The sequence below is a fragment of the Malaya genurostris genome, chromosome 1, assembly GCF_030247185.1.
Source record: "Malaya genurostris strain Urasoe2022 chromosome 1, Malgen_1.1, whole genome shotgun sequence".
Classification (NCBI taxonomy): domain Eukaryota; kingdom Metazoa; phylum Arthropoda; class Insecta; order Diptera; family Culicidae; genus Malaya; species Malaya genurostris.
In genome coordinates, this window is record NC_080570.1 from 42,430,014 (window position 1) to 42,447,628 (window position 17,615).

At 36.9% G+C, this 17,615-nt stretch overlaps 2 protein-coding genes across 3 annotated transcripts; both read right to left on the bottom strand.

Annotated features, from left to right (window-relative positions):
• Positions 1 to 616: 616 nt before the first annotated feature.
• LOC131435225 (uncharacterized) lies at positions 617 to 8,422 on the bottom strand. 2 transcript variants are annotated; one of them, XM_058603009.1, is made up of 2 exons: positions 7,682 to 8,422; positions 617 to 1,330 (listed from the first exon to the last, which is right to left on the bottom strand). In XM_058603009.1, the coding sequence occupies exons 1-2, from the start codon at positions 8,082 to 8,084 to the stop codon at positions 858 to 860; spliced, it is 876 nt and encodes a 291-aa protein (XP_058458992.1). In that variant the 5' UTR covers positions 8,085 to 8,422; the 3' UTR covers positions 617 to 857. The 2 variants fall into 2 exon arrangements, with proteins under 2 accessions (XP_058458992.1, XP_058458912.1); XM_058602929.1 differs by having other exon boundaries at positions 617 to 1,372.
• Positions 8,423 to 16,115: 7,693 nt separating this feature from the next.
• LOC131435336 (uncharacterized) lies at positions 16,116 to 17,264 on the bottom strand. The gene is made up of 3 exons (XM_058603149.1): positions 16,976 to 17,264; positions 16,505 to 16,915; positions 16,116 to 16,439 (listed from the first exon to the last, which is right to left on the bottom strand). Exons 1-3 carry the CDS (start codon positions 17,186 to 17,188, stop codon positions 16,311 to 16,313), a joined length of 753 nt encoding a protein of 250 aa, XP_058459132.1. The 5' UTR covers positions 17,189 to 17,264; the 3' UTR covers positions 16,116 to 16,310.
• Positions 17,265 to 17,615: the final 351 nt, after the last annotated feature.

The window sequence follows — 17,615 nt, forward strand, 5'->3', positions numbered from 1 at the left end:
ACACCTATTGTAACGCAATCTATTTATTGTAGATTATGCATTAAAAAACATGACGTACCTTCTGCTAACCTGGTGAATACAGGTAGGCACAATCGATTTGCTCGTAATCACAAATTCGAAAAGTTGTAATGAATTTTTTCACTTTTATGCTTTATCAGTTGTATGACAGTTTTAAATGTTCAACACTCATCACCTTGCATTAGCCAATATCTGTTTTGAGTGTGTTTTGTCCTAACAAAAAAAAGTTTTTTGAAAATTTCACAGTAATGTTGGTATTTATGAGGAAGCTATCTTTACAGCGTTTTGTTCTTCGATTGTAAATACTCACCTCTCGTGTCAGCAAATCTTGACTCTATGTGTAGGGTTAGAAATCGAACCCAGGCAGTCAACGTGAAAGTTGATTATTTTACCCATCACGTTATGTCCGTCCTTATTACGCCATTGAGTTAATGAAAATAGTTCAACCTCTCATTGGGTTAGTATAGGTTTCTATTTTTTCGACAATTTCTCCAACCTGTCGATTTCCACGGAGTTTCTTTCCAATATTAAGTTAGTGTGATGGCGATGAGTCGTTTATTAAATACAATCAATCATTCAGATAATAAATAGAAAGAGCGAAAGCAAATAAATATTAACAGTAAATAATTTCAACGAAATTCTTGTGACAGCTTCTGGCCATCCCTTGGTTTGATTGGTTCACCCAATCAAGAAGGTTGACCGTTTTGGCATTGTGTTGTTTCGACTTGATGATGAAATATTGTTTTTTTTTTTGGTTTTCAAGGCATGTTTCCTTTATGTACATTAGTGTGATCTGCGGTGGAAAACTCCTTGTCAGCTTTTTGGTTTATTTTGATTCTCTAGTAGGCATGAGCTGAATTCGATGAGGATGACGACGAGGACGATGGCGACGAACTAGAGCTGGAACCCGAGGAGCCAGAATTGTAAGCAGTTGAGCTGTACGACGATCCACTGGAGCTTGGATAGTAGGAGCTGTAGGCCAGACTGTGCGACGACGACGACGTCGACGGTTCCCAAACACGCGAGTACGGACCACCGGATTGCGGTTCCCAGGAAGACGGATTGTAGCTAGATGGTGCCTCAGTCGTAGCCGGGGCAGGGGCACCATATTCGGCAGCTGGTGGCATCATTGGCATCATCGACATCATTGGCATGCCGAGACCGGATTTCTTCACTAGCTGGGCAATCAGAAAACCAAGCACCAACGTGATAGCCAGCTTGGACAGGATCAACGCCTTCATGGCTTTCAGACCGATCAGAGCGACGATGATCGGCATCAAGGCTTTCATTTTCAGCTTGAACAGCAGCAGAACTGGAAGCAGGAGTTTCTTCTTCAGTAAGTGACCACGGGATTCTGCGTGGTGGTGGGAATGGGCGCGTGCGGTAGTGGAAGAGTTGGTTTAGTAAGTTAGTTTTTTTATCTGTTATAAAATACGTTGCGGTTAGGATGTGGAAGTCTAGTTTGAGCTAAGATGTGTCTCTTGATTAGTGCCGTTAACTTAAGAATGCAAATATTTTCTATGGTAAAAACAATTGATAAAATTTTTTAAGAATTATTAAATTGAAAAAAAAACGCTTTTCGCTTAGAGTTGCAAATCAATTTTATCTGGATGCTTGAATACCGTTCATTTATGACAAATTTGCAAATATTACGAAAACAATGGGATAACAGTTTCGCTGTTTTTGTGATTTTGGAAAAATCGATTTTGAAGTTTATATTCCTAGAAAAGAAAATCTTTTTGTGTTGCCTTTTGTGAAATTTGTTTTTGGAAAAATAGCAGCGGGGTACTTTTAAAAATTCGAAGTGGCATTTCCCAACTTATTTCGTATGACAGTTTTAAGTTATGTTCGGTGAGTGAGTAGTTTTGGGCCATTTTGCACTTGAAATTTTAAACAATCCGCACTCTAACATTTTACTACACCTCCTTATCTTCGTGACATCTTAATTGAATTTATAACTGTTTCCATCCATGAAACTTTGAATAATACACAGTTCGAAAAAATCCAGAGTTTTCATCTTATAAAATGTACATAAATGGAGCGTCATTTTTCACACAAATTTATATTCAAGAACATGTAAAAATTGTGTGATTCGAAAATTACATGGCTTGATTCGAATGAAAAAAAAAACAAAAGATCAATAGCAGCAGCGCGACTTGAACCGAGAAACATTAGATCACAAGCACACATCGGTTACCCGACTGAACCACAGTGCTCATATCTATTCATCGAATAATTGATACATATAAATCCATACAGCGGCACTGGCTAGCCGAGTGCAAATTATACTCGGAGCGTGTAAAATTCTGTGCGAGTGGAATAATACGTTATTTGAAAAATTAAGTAGTTGTGAATTGTATCGTTTGTAGAATTCTTTTCTGTGTGATTCTATCCAGGTATTTTTTTTTCTTTTGAAGTAATCAAGTAATTTTGATGAAATTCGAATGGAGGTTTCAGAAATTACTAAATTTACTTACAATAAAAAAAATCAAATAAATTCCTTCAATACTTGTCGATAAAACACAAGTGGTTCCAGGCATACGCCGGCCCAAGGCTCCCGACTCTCTTCTATTTCATTCCCATATCTCACAGTTCATTTAAACTTGTGTTCAAGCATTATCCGAAAAAATGAAGTTACAAACACAGAAGAAAAACAGACAATTGCCTAGCTTAGAGCAAAGATATCATATTAACAAGATATCCAGCTCTCACATTTCCCGAACAAATCTTTGGCAACATCCTTTTTTGCGAGCATGGCGCCCTCAGGCGAGTCCGCATCGAACCACGTACATAGAAATAAGGGGAGAGAAATGTCAAATTCGTACGCGCCAAAATAGCAGCACTGCGCACCCATACAATTGACATGACATGTTGAATGAGACGCCGTGCGATGGCGTTGCTGAACTGAAGATTAAGATCGCTCCAAGCTGACAGGGTCTGCTTAGAGTCAATGTTTATTTGAGATTCAGTGCTGCTCATTTAATTTTAATTTATTGAACTGTTGTATGGATTTTTATTTTTTGACCGACAACTACAAATTAAACAAATGATTGAAAGGATCCGAAACGTTCAATATTATTGGAATATTCGCTCGAGAAAAAAAAATGAGTTTATTAGTAATGAAAACTGATGTTTCTAACTAAAATAATAAATGGCAACGAGAAAGCGTTACTCGTGTCTTTGACAAAAGACAATATAACTGAATTTGGCCGTAGTTTGAGCATCTATACATCTCGGTTTTAATTATAATTCTGCTCGGTAAAAACCAACCAATATAAATATGACGTATTTGGATTCCTGAGCAACATTCAGAGCTAAAGTTGTCGAATGCTTATTATATGACAAACATAGTCTACACACTTAGCAAAAATAGTGTAAATTTACATATCTATTGCATGCACATAAAATGAGCGTCGCAATTCACTTAAATTCACATCTCAAAGCAAGTAAAAATGATTGTTATCATTAACTTCACCGTTGGCTTAGCAGAAGTTGACATCGAAACAGACACAATCTTGATTTTTGTGTAATACTCTGTCATCATTCATGAAATTACGGCATGTTTGAATTTAAGTCAAATGTAAGTTTCATTTTTTCTAAGAGTGTAGGCGTATTATAAAGTTTACACACTTAGAGAAAATCGTGTAAATTTACGCATAGATGCACATAGAAAGTGCACATAATGCACTTAAATTTACAATTCATTTACACGTAAATATAAGTCATGTCATTAACTTCACTGTTAATTTAGCAAAAGGTTACATAGATACCGACACAAACATTATTTTTACATGTCAATAGTTGTAATATTGTATCATCACCAATGAAATCACGGAATGCTTGAATTTACGTCAACAGTAAATTTAATTTTTTCTTAGAGTGTACGATTTTCGCTCATCCTTGCATGATTGAATGCAACTTCTGTACTTCGCCAATAGCCTCCGCATGGCTTCTTTTGAAGTTTCTTGCTTTTGACGTAGGACAAAAATTTACACATCGAGAGTGTTGGGAGATGGAAATGTTATACTAATCAAAAGTAAAGTAATTTTTATATTATTGTTAATGTCATCGGATTACAAGATTGTATTCCAAAATCGGTAGTAGAAACAGTTTGTGACATGAAAAGAAAAATTTGCTTAGATAATTCAAAATATCAGCCACATGAACTGAATCGGTGTGCATATCTTTCTTTAACATTTACATGCTCCTAGTTTTTCGCAGACCAGTAAAGTCTTTAAATCTTGCATTCATTTGAGCCAGATAGACACATAAATATTCAGGAAGTTTGTTTTGGATGAAAACTTGTTTAAAATTGCATAAACAATTCTACAAATGTTGACCTAGACTTTGAAAATGATGTAAATCACTCCCGATTCCAATTGCTTTTCGGGAGGTTATGATTAAGTTGAATGATTTTGCCTAGTAGTAGATTTGGAAGCAGCTAATAATTTCGCTTGCATTCAAAATTTGTAAAACAACATTCGTACGGCATAACTCAATAAGGCTGTTTGGTTAGTTGATATGTCATATGTACTTTCAATTTCATTTCAATTTGTTGATATGTTATGACTTTCAATTTATTTTAAAGTTTCCTTCGTTACAAGAAACATTTTTTGAAGTTAGCAATAATATTGTTAGATGTTTCTTTATTTTATATAATTTATTTTACCCCGACTTTAACCATTTTGGTCGTTCACCGGGGAGAAAGATGTTTGCTAATACAAATGCTACTTAAATCGTTGTGAGTCAGAAACGTAGCATACTAAAATAAAATGAAAGGAATTATGAAATTTAAGAAAAAAGCTTTTTTGAGTGAACTGTGAACTGTGCTGAACAGCATCAGAATTAGTAACTCGAGAGGAAATCAGAATTAATTGAACAGTACGCGAAAGTTCAATAATAAAGGTAGATGCAAATTTCTGTAAGATGCTCGGGAATTGAATATAAGTTTTTAGTAAAGTTGCATGAATTTTTTAAAACCGAAAATCATGTTTCTAAGACGAAACCAAGCTCTTGGTTGCAGGGATTGTGTCTGGTAATAAAAGAGAAAAGTCCAAAGATCGGATAGCAGAATGGAATTGGAAAGAAGGAAACAATAAAATCGGCAGACTTGTGAATGTCATTGAACTACGAAAAAGTGTTATGACCAGGGATGCCAGGATCACAGATCAATCTGTGTTTCACAGATTTTCAACTTTCCGTACCGATTCTAAAAATGACACAGATTTTCACAGATTTCGATCACAGATTTTCGCAGATTTTAGAAAAGTGATCTCAGTTAAGCACCAAAAAGTACAGAGCGGTTTGAAATAGGCACCGGAAACGTGCACAGATTTTGCACAGACAGGTTTTTGACTTGATCACAGATTTTTGGAAAAATGACCAAAAATCCCTGGTTATGGACATTACATGAAAGGTTTTCCGACGAAAGACCTAATTGATTAGGTGAAATGGTCGACTGAGACAATCATCAATAAGGTAATGTAAATAAACGCATTTCTTATGAATCGTGTAACTATTAGTTATTAAACCTTTGTCTCGAAAGTATGATTATTATTTATTTTCAATGTACGGGCAGAGCTGCTAAACGTCACTGTCAACTAGCAACTTTGCACGACGAAGTTTGGAAAGTTTATGTCACTGGACTGCTGCCAACCATCCTCTACCAATCATCATATATTGAGTGTCTGAGAGCCGATCTGTTATAACTTAAATTCTCTTGATATTATACTCACCAGGACGCTCATTGATTGCCGATGCGATTGATATTATCTTCATTTCTCCTGTCACTGTTTGATTACGATGTGACTAAATAATTATCAAGCAACATAAACATTGAATTAAATTCATGTACACCAATAAACTCCGAAGTCCGATGACTTTTTACAAAGAACAATGAAATTTATCAATTTATGTTTATGTTAGTACTCCCATGGAATTATTTTACTTCAACAGGGAATAGGAGAATGAGAGAGAGAACAAAATGCGTCACCTGTCTTTGACTGAGTATACTTCTACTTGGTCATTGAACTATCGAGTATCTCATTTGACAGGCACATTGACCGTACCGATTACAGTTGACGATGATTTTAGTCGGTCTGTCAAGGTCATTTGACATGACTGACAATTTGCAACTCTGTGTACGGGCCGCGATTTTAACGTTTTGTATTTTCTTGTAGACTTCCGAAGACCTTTGAAAACCCATCTTCCAAAGGTTATCTGTACTATTCAAATGGTAAAAAGTTTACTTTTCCCGCCCATAAAAAATATTAAACATTTGAATCGATCATAATTCCATTTTTAACGGTTTTACAATAAAGAACCATAAAACTTATGATGAAAACTGAAACTTAGTTCGGTTGGCTAGAAAGTTCTTAAATTTGGTTGTAGCTTCATGTAGTTCCCAAATCGAGACATCTGTTTTTATGTAATCATGCTTTCGCTATTCTGAAAGGTTGCCATCAGAAACACAATAGATCTTTGATTTCTTTGTTTTGTGAATGATACACAATGAAATAAATCTGTGATTATGCATGGCTTGCTTGTGATATCGGGTCGAAAATCAAAGTCTTCTTATTACACTTCTTTTAGGAAACAGGACCATACTGTTTCGATAGAATTCGCAGTCGATTCACAGAATCAATGTTTGGCAAGCACTATGATTCTATTGCCACTACGAATCCTTCTAGATCGGGATTCGAACATACAACATGCATTGAATCGTCAATCCAGGGATGGGTTGCATGTATAATGCTAAAACTAGAACCACAATCTCTTTTAATCTGCGTTTCATACGAAATAATTAAATTAAGTTGATGACGAACTTTGTAAAACACAGGACTAAAATCCACATTTCCTATGGTAGACAAACGAGATAATTAAGAAGCCCTCTCCTTGCCCAGTGTTTGTTAGTTTTCTTCAACTAACTTCCAACCGAAGGCTGGCTCGATTATAAACCCTCCAGTTAGCCTTCATATTTTTTAGACGAATTGGGAAAAGTTTTAAATTTAGAATTAAAGGTGTTTAGAAAATTTTCATCAGCTAGAAAATTATCATCGAAACTTGTAAATTGTTGATTGGTTGCATTGGAACTGGAAAAGTTTGTTCAATCATTACGGTGTTGTTAGAAAATTGATGGATAGGAAATAGATCGTTATTGCTGTGCTGCTTGACTTGCTCCTATAATAAATAATCACTTCCGTTAGGAAAACATTTCTGAAACTTCCAAAGAATTCAGTGAAAATTAACACTTGAATCACTCTAGAATTTCATTTTAAATTCTGAGAATTTTGTGGTAACCGATTATGAAAATGCACAAGCACAGTTGTTTTGAGAGTTATATGATTTTTTACTATTTCAACCAACAGAGTCACTGTAATGTTATCAAGTTTACTAACAGCACTCCAACTGATCTCATGCGCACTTATTATTTCATGCATAAACCTAATCCTTGTAGCAGGACGCTTGATCTAAAAATTATCCACCCCAAATCGGATGTCCGGTCGTCACTCATGCAATCTAGACCACCCACATGCGTTCTAGTTTCTAGTAGTCTTAGTATAGCTCCAACCCCAAAAAAATGCTAACTTTCTTCACTCAAAGCTAGACTTCCAAGCAAATGCAAAAAATGTTCATTCATTTATCACACTAACAAAATACCCACCGGCTCCGAGTCCGGCTGGTAGCACATCCAGATTTACGCCTTTATCGGCCCGATAACTGACGACCGCATCCTCTGGCAGTTGCAGCTTGAACTCGTTCGAGGCGAGAATACGTGCCACCCGATCGAAGATCACCTTGTCTACGTTTTGTTCTTCGAAGGCACGTGCCTGCTCCTCGCTCAATCCCAGGACTCCATCCAAGTAGACTAGCACCTTGCCCTTAAGGCAGTTCATCACAGAATCCTGATCGAAGCACTCATTCACAATCGACGACAGCAGCTGCTCGCTGGTGCTAATTCTTGGAGTGGCTTCCTCGACTAGATTGGACGCGATCGATGCACAGGATACTGCACCTAACAGGGTGGTGGCACCCACCATCAGCAGCAGGCACGTAGCGGATTTCATTGTTATTCTTCTTCGTTAATGTTAATGCGTTCAAAATTTCACTTTCGCACTGCAGGAAGTTCCGGAGGTCCTAACCAACCAACGAACTGGCCTGTCGTTCAATTTATTTTAATCTATGCGTGTTGATTAAACAAATGACTGCAAGCTAATGAATCTACATATGCTGCTGTACGAGTATTTTATACCACTGCTCCCAATTCACTTTCCACACCGTACTGTCATAGCGCTCGGATCCTCTTGGGACTGTGCCTGTGGTCAACCGATGAACACGGTGAAGCACGCGAATTCGTCCAAAAATAGCTCCCTTAGCTACCGGACACTACCGGACAACCGAAAATCGAAACACCAAATAAGCGATCGGAACCGTTTTTGGTTAGGCTTTTGTTCAACCTGGACCCGGAGAGTGGATACGATTTGTCACCGCAAGTGCCCTCAGTAATCCAATGAAATTCTCTGAGTACACCCCAATGCGTGGGAGAGTGGAGTCAATTTTTCCACACCCGTTCAAATGTTCCACTTTATTAGGCTCATCAGTATTCTGGATGCGCACAATCGTCGCAATCGGAAGGCGGTATGCGGAGGGCTGTAAAGTCTTCCCCAGCGGCATAGTTATGCGCTTATGGTCGAAAGAATTTCGACCGCATTTGTGAGAATCACTTTCTCTGAGGAAAGTTTCACCTTGCAATCGCCTACAGCTGGATTGGATTAAACGGCTTGATCCTTGTGATTAATTTGAACGCATTGCGTTGCATAAGACACCGAAGCATTTCTTGTTCAGTACTTGGTACACGTATTCAAAGGGTCATTAAAGTCACCTTAAACTGCAAACAATTTCGGACGGTCATAAACATAACTGACGAGAAATCTACCTGTCGCATCCGTATCACCAGTGGTATCGTGGAATTGTTAAAATGTTCAAGATTTTCTATAACTGCTCGTGCGTTCACGAAAGCTCAATTGAACATTTTTCAATTTTAAGAAAATCAACCATAAAATGCCGATGTTTAATGTTTAATCGAACAATGTGATGGCAGTTTTCAGATGACTTTACGAGGATTACTGTCAACATAATTAATGTATATGTCTAATGACCATACAGGAAAATAATAATCGGAAAAATATCTTCATGACTTATCAAATATTTTAATTACTTGAAGCAATGAATAATCGAATAAAGAGTAAAAACTGGCTTTGTAATTCTCCGTTATCTGCCCTACAAAAAACAATCTCATGCAATATCATAACAGAAAGAGTAAAATAATCAAATCGTCGAATATTCGACTTCACCGAGAATTTCTACTCTAATGCTGTCTCTGAGCTACACCCCTATCCGGTTGTACTTCTTGAAATTCTGTGAAGGACTTATCATTGTTGATGCCAGACTTAAAAAAGCAACTAAATTGGCAACACAAATGTTCACTTACTGAATCCAAATCTTTACCGAGATTTGTTGAAATAACGGTAACGCATGCTGAAGTTTAATATAATATATGGATGAGCTTATCAGCAGGGCCGTACCCAGGATTTTGTTTCGAGAGGGGTCCACGAATAAGAAATAATGCATTTAACAGATTATCTTTTTGTGTCCAGTTCTAGATGTGCATGTAGAAGAGTGAGTGCAAGTAATTATCAATTGAAGTAAATACTCACATATTTTGGATTGGACAATGAGATATTGAAGCAAGAAGTTTAATGTGCAAAAGGAAGGGATCGTTTTTTTTTACTTTTTTTCTTATCATATAGTCCCATAGTTCGATTTTGGTTTTGGAGTGAAATTTGAGTGAATGGGTTTGAACCCCTAAAACACCTCCTATATACTTTTATCAAGTCAACTTCCGGGCCTGGATCAGCGATGCCAGACCTGCAGATTTGCTGTAAATTAGCAGATTTCTAAAACAAGCTGCAGACTTGTTTTAGCTGAAGACGTAAAAATTTACAGACTTTTGAAATTGCCGCGGTCTTTTTTTTTTGGTTCGCTCAATCAATTCCGTGCATCATTCTTTGTAGAAAACTTGAAGTCCGCAGACTTTTTATCGCGTTTATAGACTTTTTAAACCCTTCATGAATGTATATGAAATTTTTACCTTGCATCTCTGGTTTGGATATACAGGGTGATGATCAAGGGGAACGTGCCATTTGAGCCAATTTGTTCTGATTCCTGATTATAAAAATTTAAATTCGTCATTGGGAGTAACGATGCAAGAACAGAAAAAGCTTCTTAGTAGTTGTCAAAAAACTCCAAAACAGAATTCACATAAATTTCTCACAAATGACTAGGACGATTTGCACAAATGTAAGCATTGTCTTGAAAATCTTATTTTTCCGATTTTGAATCGCTCCAATAATGCACACTTTCACTTGCTGTAGATGGATTTCTGTTTTCGAAATAGTCCACGAAAATGATACTGTGACGAACTCCAAAGGACCGACTCCATAACCATTCTGTCAAATTTCAGTCTATTTTCGGTTAATCGTACCGTTCTCGGACGTTTAATAATATACAGTAACCAACCGACACCAATTTGCATCAGCATAGGCGAACATGCTTCCGAAGTGTGCTCGCGTTTCGCTTTTCGATTCTAAGTATGCATGTTCGGCATCCAGTGGTAGGACATATTTTTCATTCGCGGTATCTAGCTAAAACTATGACACGTTTGCTCAGTACCGATGTTGGGATCAGAAAAAGTTTATTTCACTTTCACTCGTGATAAAAATAGTTCAAGAGATTTCCTAAAAAAAACTCGGTGGATGAAAAAACCATTTTCGATATTTTCATTCATGACACAAGCATCCACAAAACTCTGAATCTGGAAGTTCACAAGTGATTTTTTGTGTCAGCGAAATTTGTTAAGGAATTTTCACCCACAGAAATATTGTTAAAAAGATAATCGAAAGTGAGAAGAGTCTCTGATTACATTCCACTACACTTCATGAACTGAGAAATAAAAATATTTCGATATTTTCGACATACGTAGTGTGGTCAACATGAACACTAATATCTTTTCCACATTCCAAACAGTGATTAGAGCGACGAAAGGCTGCTTTTATTCCAGCTGGCTTTTTAGATGAAACCCAATAAAACGCTATTAAGCATGAATTTGATTCATAGAAGTAACAGGAGCGCAACATTGTCAGCGACGACACGACCAGACACTCCGAAGAAAAATCGGAATAAAAAGTGTTCGTAAGCGATTTACCACCAGTTACCATAAATATAGCGACCCCTTGAAAATGACAAAAACTAACTTTTCGAGCAACACTGTTTAGGTTGCTATGAACTAGTTACCAAGGAGCACCAGAATAAATAAACAAACAGTTTAAAATTGTTGTGGAATAATTCCACCGATTTTATTTTTGTCTTTTCCGGTTATTTAGTGAATTCCGGAGAGCAACTCAATAATTTTAATCATCATCGATGCAAATTATGATGAAGCTGAGTGCAGGTGAGTGCTTGAATTTTATTATTAAATAAAAATTTTCTATTTGCAGTTAACATTCTTTCGCCGACTTCGAAAATGCTTCTGGACATGGGCAAACAAATAGAGCAGTTTAACAAGTCATTATCCTGCAGTTCCACGGTTACCAAACCAGCCAGAGTGAGGAAATGCGACATTTTGCACGGAAACTAAAGCGGTTTCAAGATGATTACTTCCACTGTTTTTGTTATTATATGCAATTAATAATTACTACGTAGGTGTTGATCGTATACCGTAATTACCGTATCTATGTAGAAAATATATTTACATTTTCTAAATTATACAATGATCTTGTGATATTATACACAGAAGTCCGAATATTCATGATTCTTTTTGTAGCGTAATCTTCTAGTTTGTTGACTAGTTGCTATGTGATAGTTACCATGTTTTACAGATCATTTCTTTCATTTATAAGGATGTATTGTGTTAGTCATAGAGAATTACAGTGGCAGCATGCAATGATTAGTTTTGATAGGTCAGGAAAACATTTTCGATAATGGGAAGACGTTGTTGCGTTGCTGGGTGTTTCAGTCGTGAAGGAGATCCAGTATCTTTCTATTCGTTTCCTACGAACAGTAATATGTAAATTTAAACCAGATGGTAGATAAATAGTTTGGATATACATATATTAGTTGATTGTTCACTTCATCTCTGAAAAACGATCGTAAGACATGTCCACGGAATACCAAACGAAATTAACAATAAATTGCAGTGAGAAACACTTTCGACTTCTCAAAAACGCTTGTGGTAATAAAAAAAATTAAGATATTCTTGAATTATTTTCAAAATATATGTATTTTTATTTCATGCTTTAATAACTTTTGCTTTTAAATAATTATTTTCATTTTCATTTTGTCAGAAAAAGACAACCGATTCTTTCAATATCATGTTATTTTTATTTTCGTTTGTATGTCCTTTTACTACGAGTAAACTTTTTCCAATTAAAAACATTGTTTACGATAGTTGCTTAAAACAATTTTTTTTATGTTCCTAATTCGCATTATTTTAAGTTCCAAACACAGTTGCGCGCTGTAAATGTACCCATAGGCAAATCATTCACTACCACCCGACAATACAACTTTCTAGCTATGAATATGAAATGATAAAAGCCTTCCTCTCTGTGGCAGCGACGAAATTGTTCCAGTTCATTAAAAAAAAGATGCAAATTGAAAAAAAAGCCAAAATGACTCAAAACTCTCTGAAATAATAAATTTAATACCTGCCAGCGGGCCAACTACACTCAGTGGTTTCGTTTTAAGTGAGAATCTCTTGTTTTTGTTTACATTCCTTAAGTAGTTACCAAGGCTACTGGTAACTGTTTTTCAAAATCAATAATTTACCAACTTGTGTTGCCAGTTCCAACATTTTTTCAAGCGATTTCGTTTTGACATTACCAGTTACTGAGGGGTAGTTAAATTTGCGATACAGTTTTAATAGTCGAGTGGCAGGTCGTGTCGTCGTTGTCAGCTTGTCTGGAACACACAGTAGGCGCAGTGTTTGAATGACGCGTTTGAATTGGAATAGCAGTAGTCTGTGCTCATGCTACTTCAGCGTACGATATTCAAGTTGAATTGGCTGATATTTTATTATATAATATAATCAGCTGCATGACATGATTAGTAATTTGTATTTTTATCATCATTCCAACTATTGTGTTTTTATTATCATTCTAACCATTTTTAGGTAGTGTAGAATAAATTTCAAATACATCACCATTATTGATTCATTTATCAACCATCCTACGCGCACTGAACATTTTCAGAGAGGTTCATTTTATATTAATCGGCGAATTTATTTATCACGTAATCTGCAAAGGGTTCCAAAAACCTTCTGTTCGAGAATCATTTGAGTTATATTCAATGTGCGAACTTTTTTCTTAAATATCATCGAGCATAATGTTCGCAAGTGAACTTTTCTCAATTGATTTTTTGCCTCGTGAAAAAGTTTCAGTGAGAATCGAGTTGTCAAAAAATCAGTACTCATCTTTTCTGCAGTGAATTTTCTGATCGATGATTTATTTTCTGAAAATCACTTCTTTGCCCAACACTGAATCAGTACTAATCCTTATGGCACTTTCCATTTCCTTTCATTTTGACATTGATTTTTGTAATCGCGATGGAAGGCCTTCGGGTTTTTTTTCGAAACCACTATTTCACGTTGTAGTTTGCAGAAGTACTAGCCCAGTAATATATATCCAACTTCAGCCCATCAAAAAAAAAAAATTATGATCGTAAACCTTTTTGCCTTTCGACTTTTGACCTGAGACCCGAGACCTAAGACCCGGAGTTGATGGCTAAAAAACTCATTTCTGTTCCCGATTCCGGGAATAGTGATTAGAAATTCCAGAGTGGAAATTACTTTATTTCGATTTTTCGAAAACTGTTCGACCGATTTTCACAAACGTAGATTCAAGTAAAAGATGTTATCGTTCCATAGATTACCATGAAAATTTATACGGAGCTGGCTTCCGGATTTGGAATTATGAAACTTTTGCAATATGTAGGTCCGATTAGTTGATGGCCAAACTAAGTGGTTTTTGCTATACCGGTTCGCAGATTCCGGTTTCAGAAGTACCGGAAGTAGTGGTCAAATGAATGTATAAACAGTATGCATCAAACCAACCGATGAAAGTGTTCTATTTCGGGAGGGACGTTTATCAAGATTTCAAACAGTGCTTCTACCAAAATTCGGTGACATAATATGGAGGATTCAAAGAAGTATCTGACTATTGAAATTTAAAACGAAGCATTCGTCATTCGTCTCTTCGGGCCAGAAAAACTTTGTCTATGATGGTGCCACGTTTGCTCATGGAGGATCAAAAACGACAACGACAATCATAGCGAAAATTCGAATTTCTACCACACCCACCATGATCACCGAACATAGCCTCAACGACTACTGTCTGTTTACAGACGTAGAAAAAAAAGCTTCACGAAAGGAGATTCTACTTTAGCGAAGAAGTCATCGTTGAAACAAACGCTTGTTTCGAGGCAAAAGATAAATCGTTGTACAAGAAAAGCAGTAAAATATTCGAGAACCACTGCTGGACCTTTCTCATATTACCTATGTTTTCAAATATATCACTAGAGGATTCTGATTTTATTTGAAACTTGAATAAAATTAGAAAGTTTTTTTTGGGTATAAACTAACAAAACTTTTCCAATTGGTAAACAGTTATGTCCAATTAAGAAGAATTTTTCCTTTTTTTGAATCGTTGCTCTAAATGATTAAACATTATTACCCTATAGTTCCGGAACCGGAAATCGGATCCGGATGAAATTCAACAGCTACCTATGGAACTATAGGATCTTTCGTTTTAAGTTAAAGAACTGTAGGATCGTTCTTTTTTTTCTATGGAGCTATTTCATCCCCGAGAAAAATGAGTTATAATATTTGACACATACATACACAAACCTAACATACAAACATACATTGCTCAACTCGATGAACTGTGCAGAATGGATAGTGAATGATATGTAGCTCACGAAACTCTAAGTGAATCGTTATTCAAAGTTCATGCTATTCAATTTTGTTTGTGTCAGTAGAATCGTAGCACTAGCCATGCAATAGTTCTGTACACTCAGAATCGGCTGCGAAGTCTGTTGAAACAGTAGGTCAAATTCCACTACAGGAATGTAATACCAAGGCTTTGGCTTTTTGATTCCTCACGATATATAAATGTACAGGTGGCGAAGCCATTTTTGATTTTGTTGTTAATTTTCTCACACCCGCCCGGGATCGATCCATGTGAACAACGGAACACAATATTTCATTGCTGGGTTATTAAGTGATGTTTTCGAGTATGTATAACAAATTTACAAGTTACCAAGTATTTTCATCATCATAAATATAATATAAAACATAGCAACTGAACTTTTTCCGTACATCCTTTTGTTTTTATATTCAAAATGTCTACCGCATCTACACATGGAGAATTCTCTCCATCTGTATATATTTATACAATGTGAAATTACCCTTTAGTCCTGACAGTCTGCTTATAAAATGGTAAAACTCGCTAATAAACAAGCTAGATCTGGTTGTGACGATAATACACATTGTACTTGCTGTGTAATATTGATATTTATCATCCACTTTCGATGGTTAATTTTAACATTTTACGTGACAATGTGAATGCTCTCCTGGTAGATTTATCACATTTAATCTGCTGGATTTCAAAGTTCACGCAAAGAAACCTGTTCACAAAGACCGATGCCGTAAGCTACATTTGGCAAATGGTTCTTCTGAAACCGAATCGGAATTTAAGCAAAAAACTGTCAACAGACGAATCGAAAAATATCAATACAGTTGTCCAAAACATGTCGATCGTGACGAAGAATTTAAATGAAATTTGCAAGATGGAAAACCAAATGTTGGCACATTCTTAAACAGATTGATCTTACCTTACTTAGTTGATCAACTTTCGGATAGGATGCGTACCGTGGAAACTTAACTTCAGGAAAACAAGTACATAGTATCATTGCGAGTAAGGTTGATGATATTGTGCTTAGTTGATAAGCGGTATAATTGTCATCTAAATATACATCTTCAAAGTTGGTAACATTCGTTCGATTTATTGCACAGAATTCGTCATTAGAAATAAATAAATAAATTACTGTTGAACTAAAATCAGTCACACGGAGAGCCCCTGAATCCGTATTTAACCATCATACCAGTTGAATGCGGATTCCATTGATGAAAAGTTCTGCCATTTTGCATTATGGAGTTTCGTAGAAGAAAGATTTGACCGGATTTAAGCATAGGCACTGTATGCCAGATTTTGTCCGGTGTATTCTGGCTCCGGTTCCACAGCGGCGAACGTTCGACCCGCATCCCATGGGCCGTGGGCGGCAATGTGCGGATGGTGGCTGTCAGCGGCAAGCTGCAAATTTAGAAAAGTATATTCGTATTAAAAAAAATTCCCAACGTATCAACTCAAATGTTCACCTTCTTGCACAGTTGGAAGATGGCCAAGCCAACGGACACTACGAATGAGAAGAATGACAACTGCAGAGAGTTCCAGGCTTTCAGACCGAGAACACCGAGAGCCATCGGAATCAAGGTCATTGCCTTTAGCAGAATGAAAACCATGATCGGGATGACGATCTTCTTCAGTTTGGATTTGCGGGCCTCACCGACACTGCGTCCACTGTCAACCTTGGCGAAGTTCACCGTTAGACTGAGTTCTTCGCTGTCGATATTTCGTGGCGAAACGGTCACCTTGGCATTTGCAACCGGTAGTTTGAATGTAACATCATGGCTCTTCAGATATTGTTCAACGTTGTCCATCAGTCCACTTGCACTGCGAGCTCCATTTCCGGAGTATCCGTTGCCGTGAATTTCGATGTCATCAGTGAGCTGATAGGAAATATTTCACTTTAAACATAAATACATAAAGTTAGAGAGCAATCAACTTACCTGGAAGTTATCTTTCTTGAAGACGGTATCCAAGAAGTTCATGATCTTATATTTCAGACATGCTCCGGAGTCTCCATCTGTGCTGCACATCGATCGCATCTCTTCGACCATTCCGTCCATCGGAGTTCCCTTCCAGAAGGCAGGTTTGCTGGCAGGATTTGCTCCGGATAACCCAATCAGGGCGACAATTAATATCACATATTTGAACGCCATCTTGCAGGACTTGCCAACAGTTTCCGTTAAATGACTTTCGCAGCTCACTGCTTCCTACTCGATGTGATCACGAGGAATGAAATGCACGCTTTGCTGGTGTAAAATTTAATCACTTCAGCTTATATACGACCTTCCGGTGACCGTGTGTAGTTTCCGATTTCGTTGATTGGGATTTGTCAGTCGCAGACGAATTCGGAAAAGTTCGCGCCGACTCGGATGTTCACGCACTTGTCTTCGAATCGAAGTTGTAATGATTTGTTTTGCTGTTTTGTTTTTTTCGTGAAGGAGGGAGGCAACAATTGCCCCCAAATTGCGGTCCGAACTACTAGTAAGTGACAATATGCCGAAGGAAAACTTAACTTGCGGATTTCGGTCACGTAGGAGGTTTTATTTTCTTCCACTTTTACTACTCTGCTGGTGTAAGGGA

Bases quoted from the DNA above. Each gene is read 5' to 3' on its own strand.
- LOC131435225 (XM_058602929.1), bottom strand. From the start codon at position 8,084: ATGAAATCCGCTACGTGCCTGCTGCTGATGGTGGGTGCCACCACCCTG. The intron at 1,373-7,681 runs GTGGGTATTTTG...ACCACCACGCAG, and splicing joins ACCAGCCGGACTCGGAGCCG to AATCCCGTGGTCACTTACTG.
- LOC131435336 (XM_058603149.1), bottom strand. From the start codon at position 17,188: ATGGCGTTCAAATATGTGATATTAATTGTCGCCCTGATTGGGTTATCC. The intron at 16,916-16,975 runs GTAAGTTGATTG...ATTTCCTATCAG, and splicing joins TCAAGAAAGATAACTTCCAG to CTCACTGATGACATCGAAAT. The intron at 16,440-16,504 runs GTGAACATTTGA...CTAAATTTGCAG, and splicing joins TCTTCCAACTGTGCAAGAAG to CTTGCCGCTGACAGCCACCA.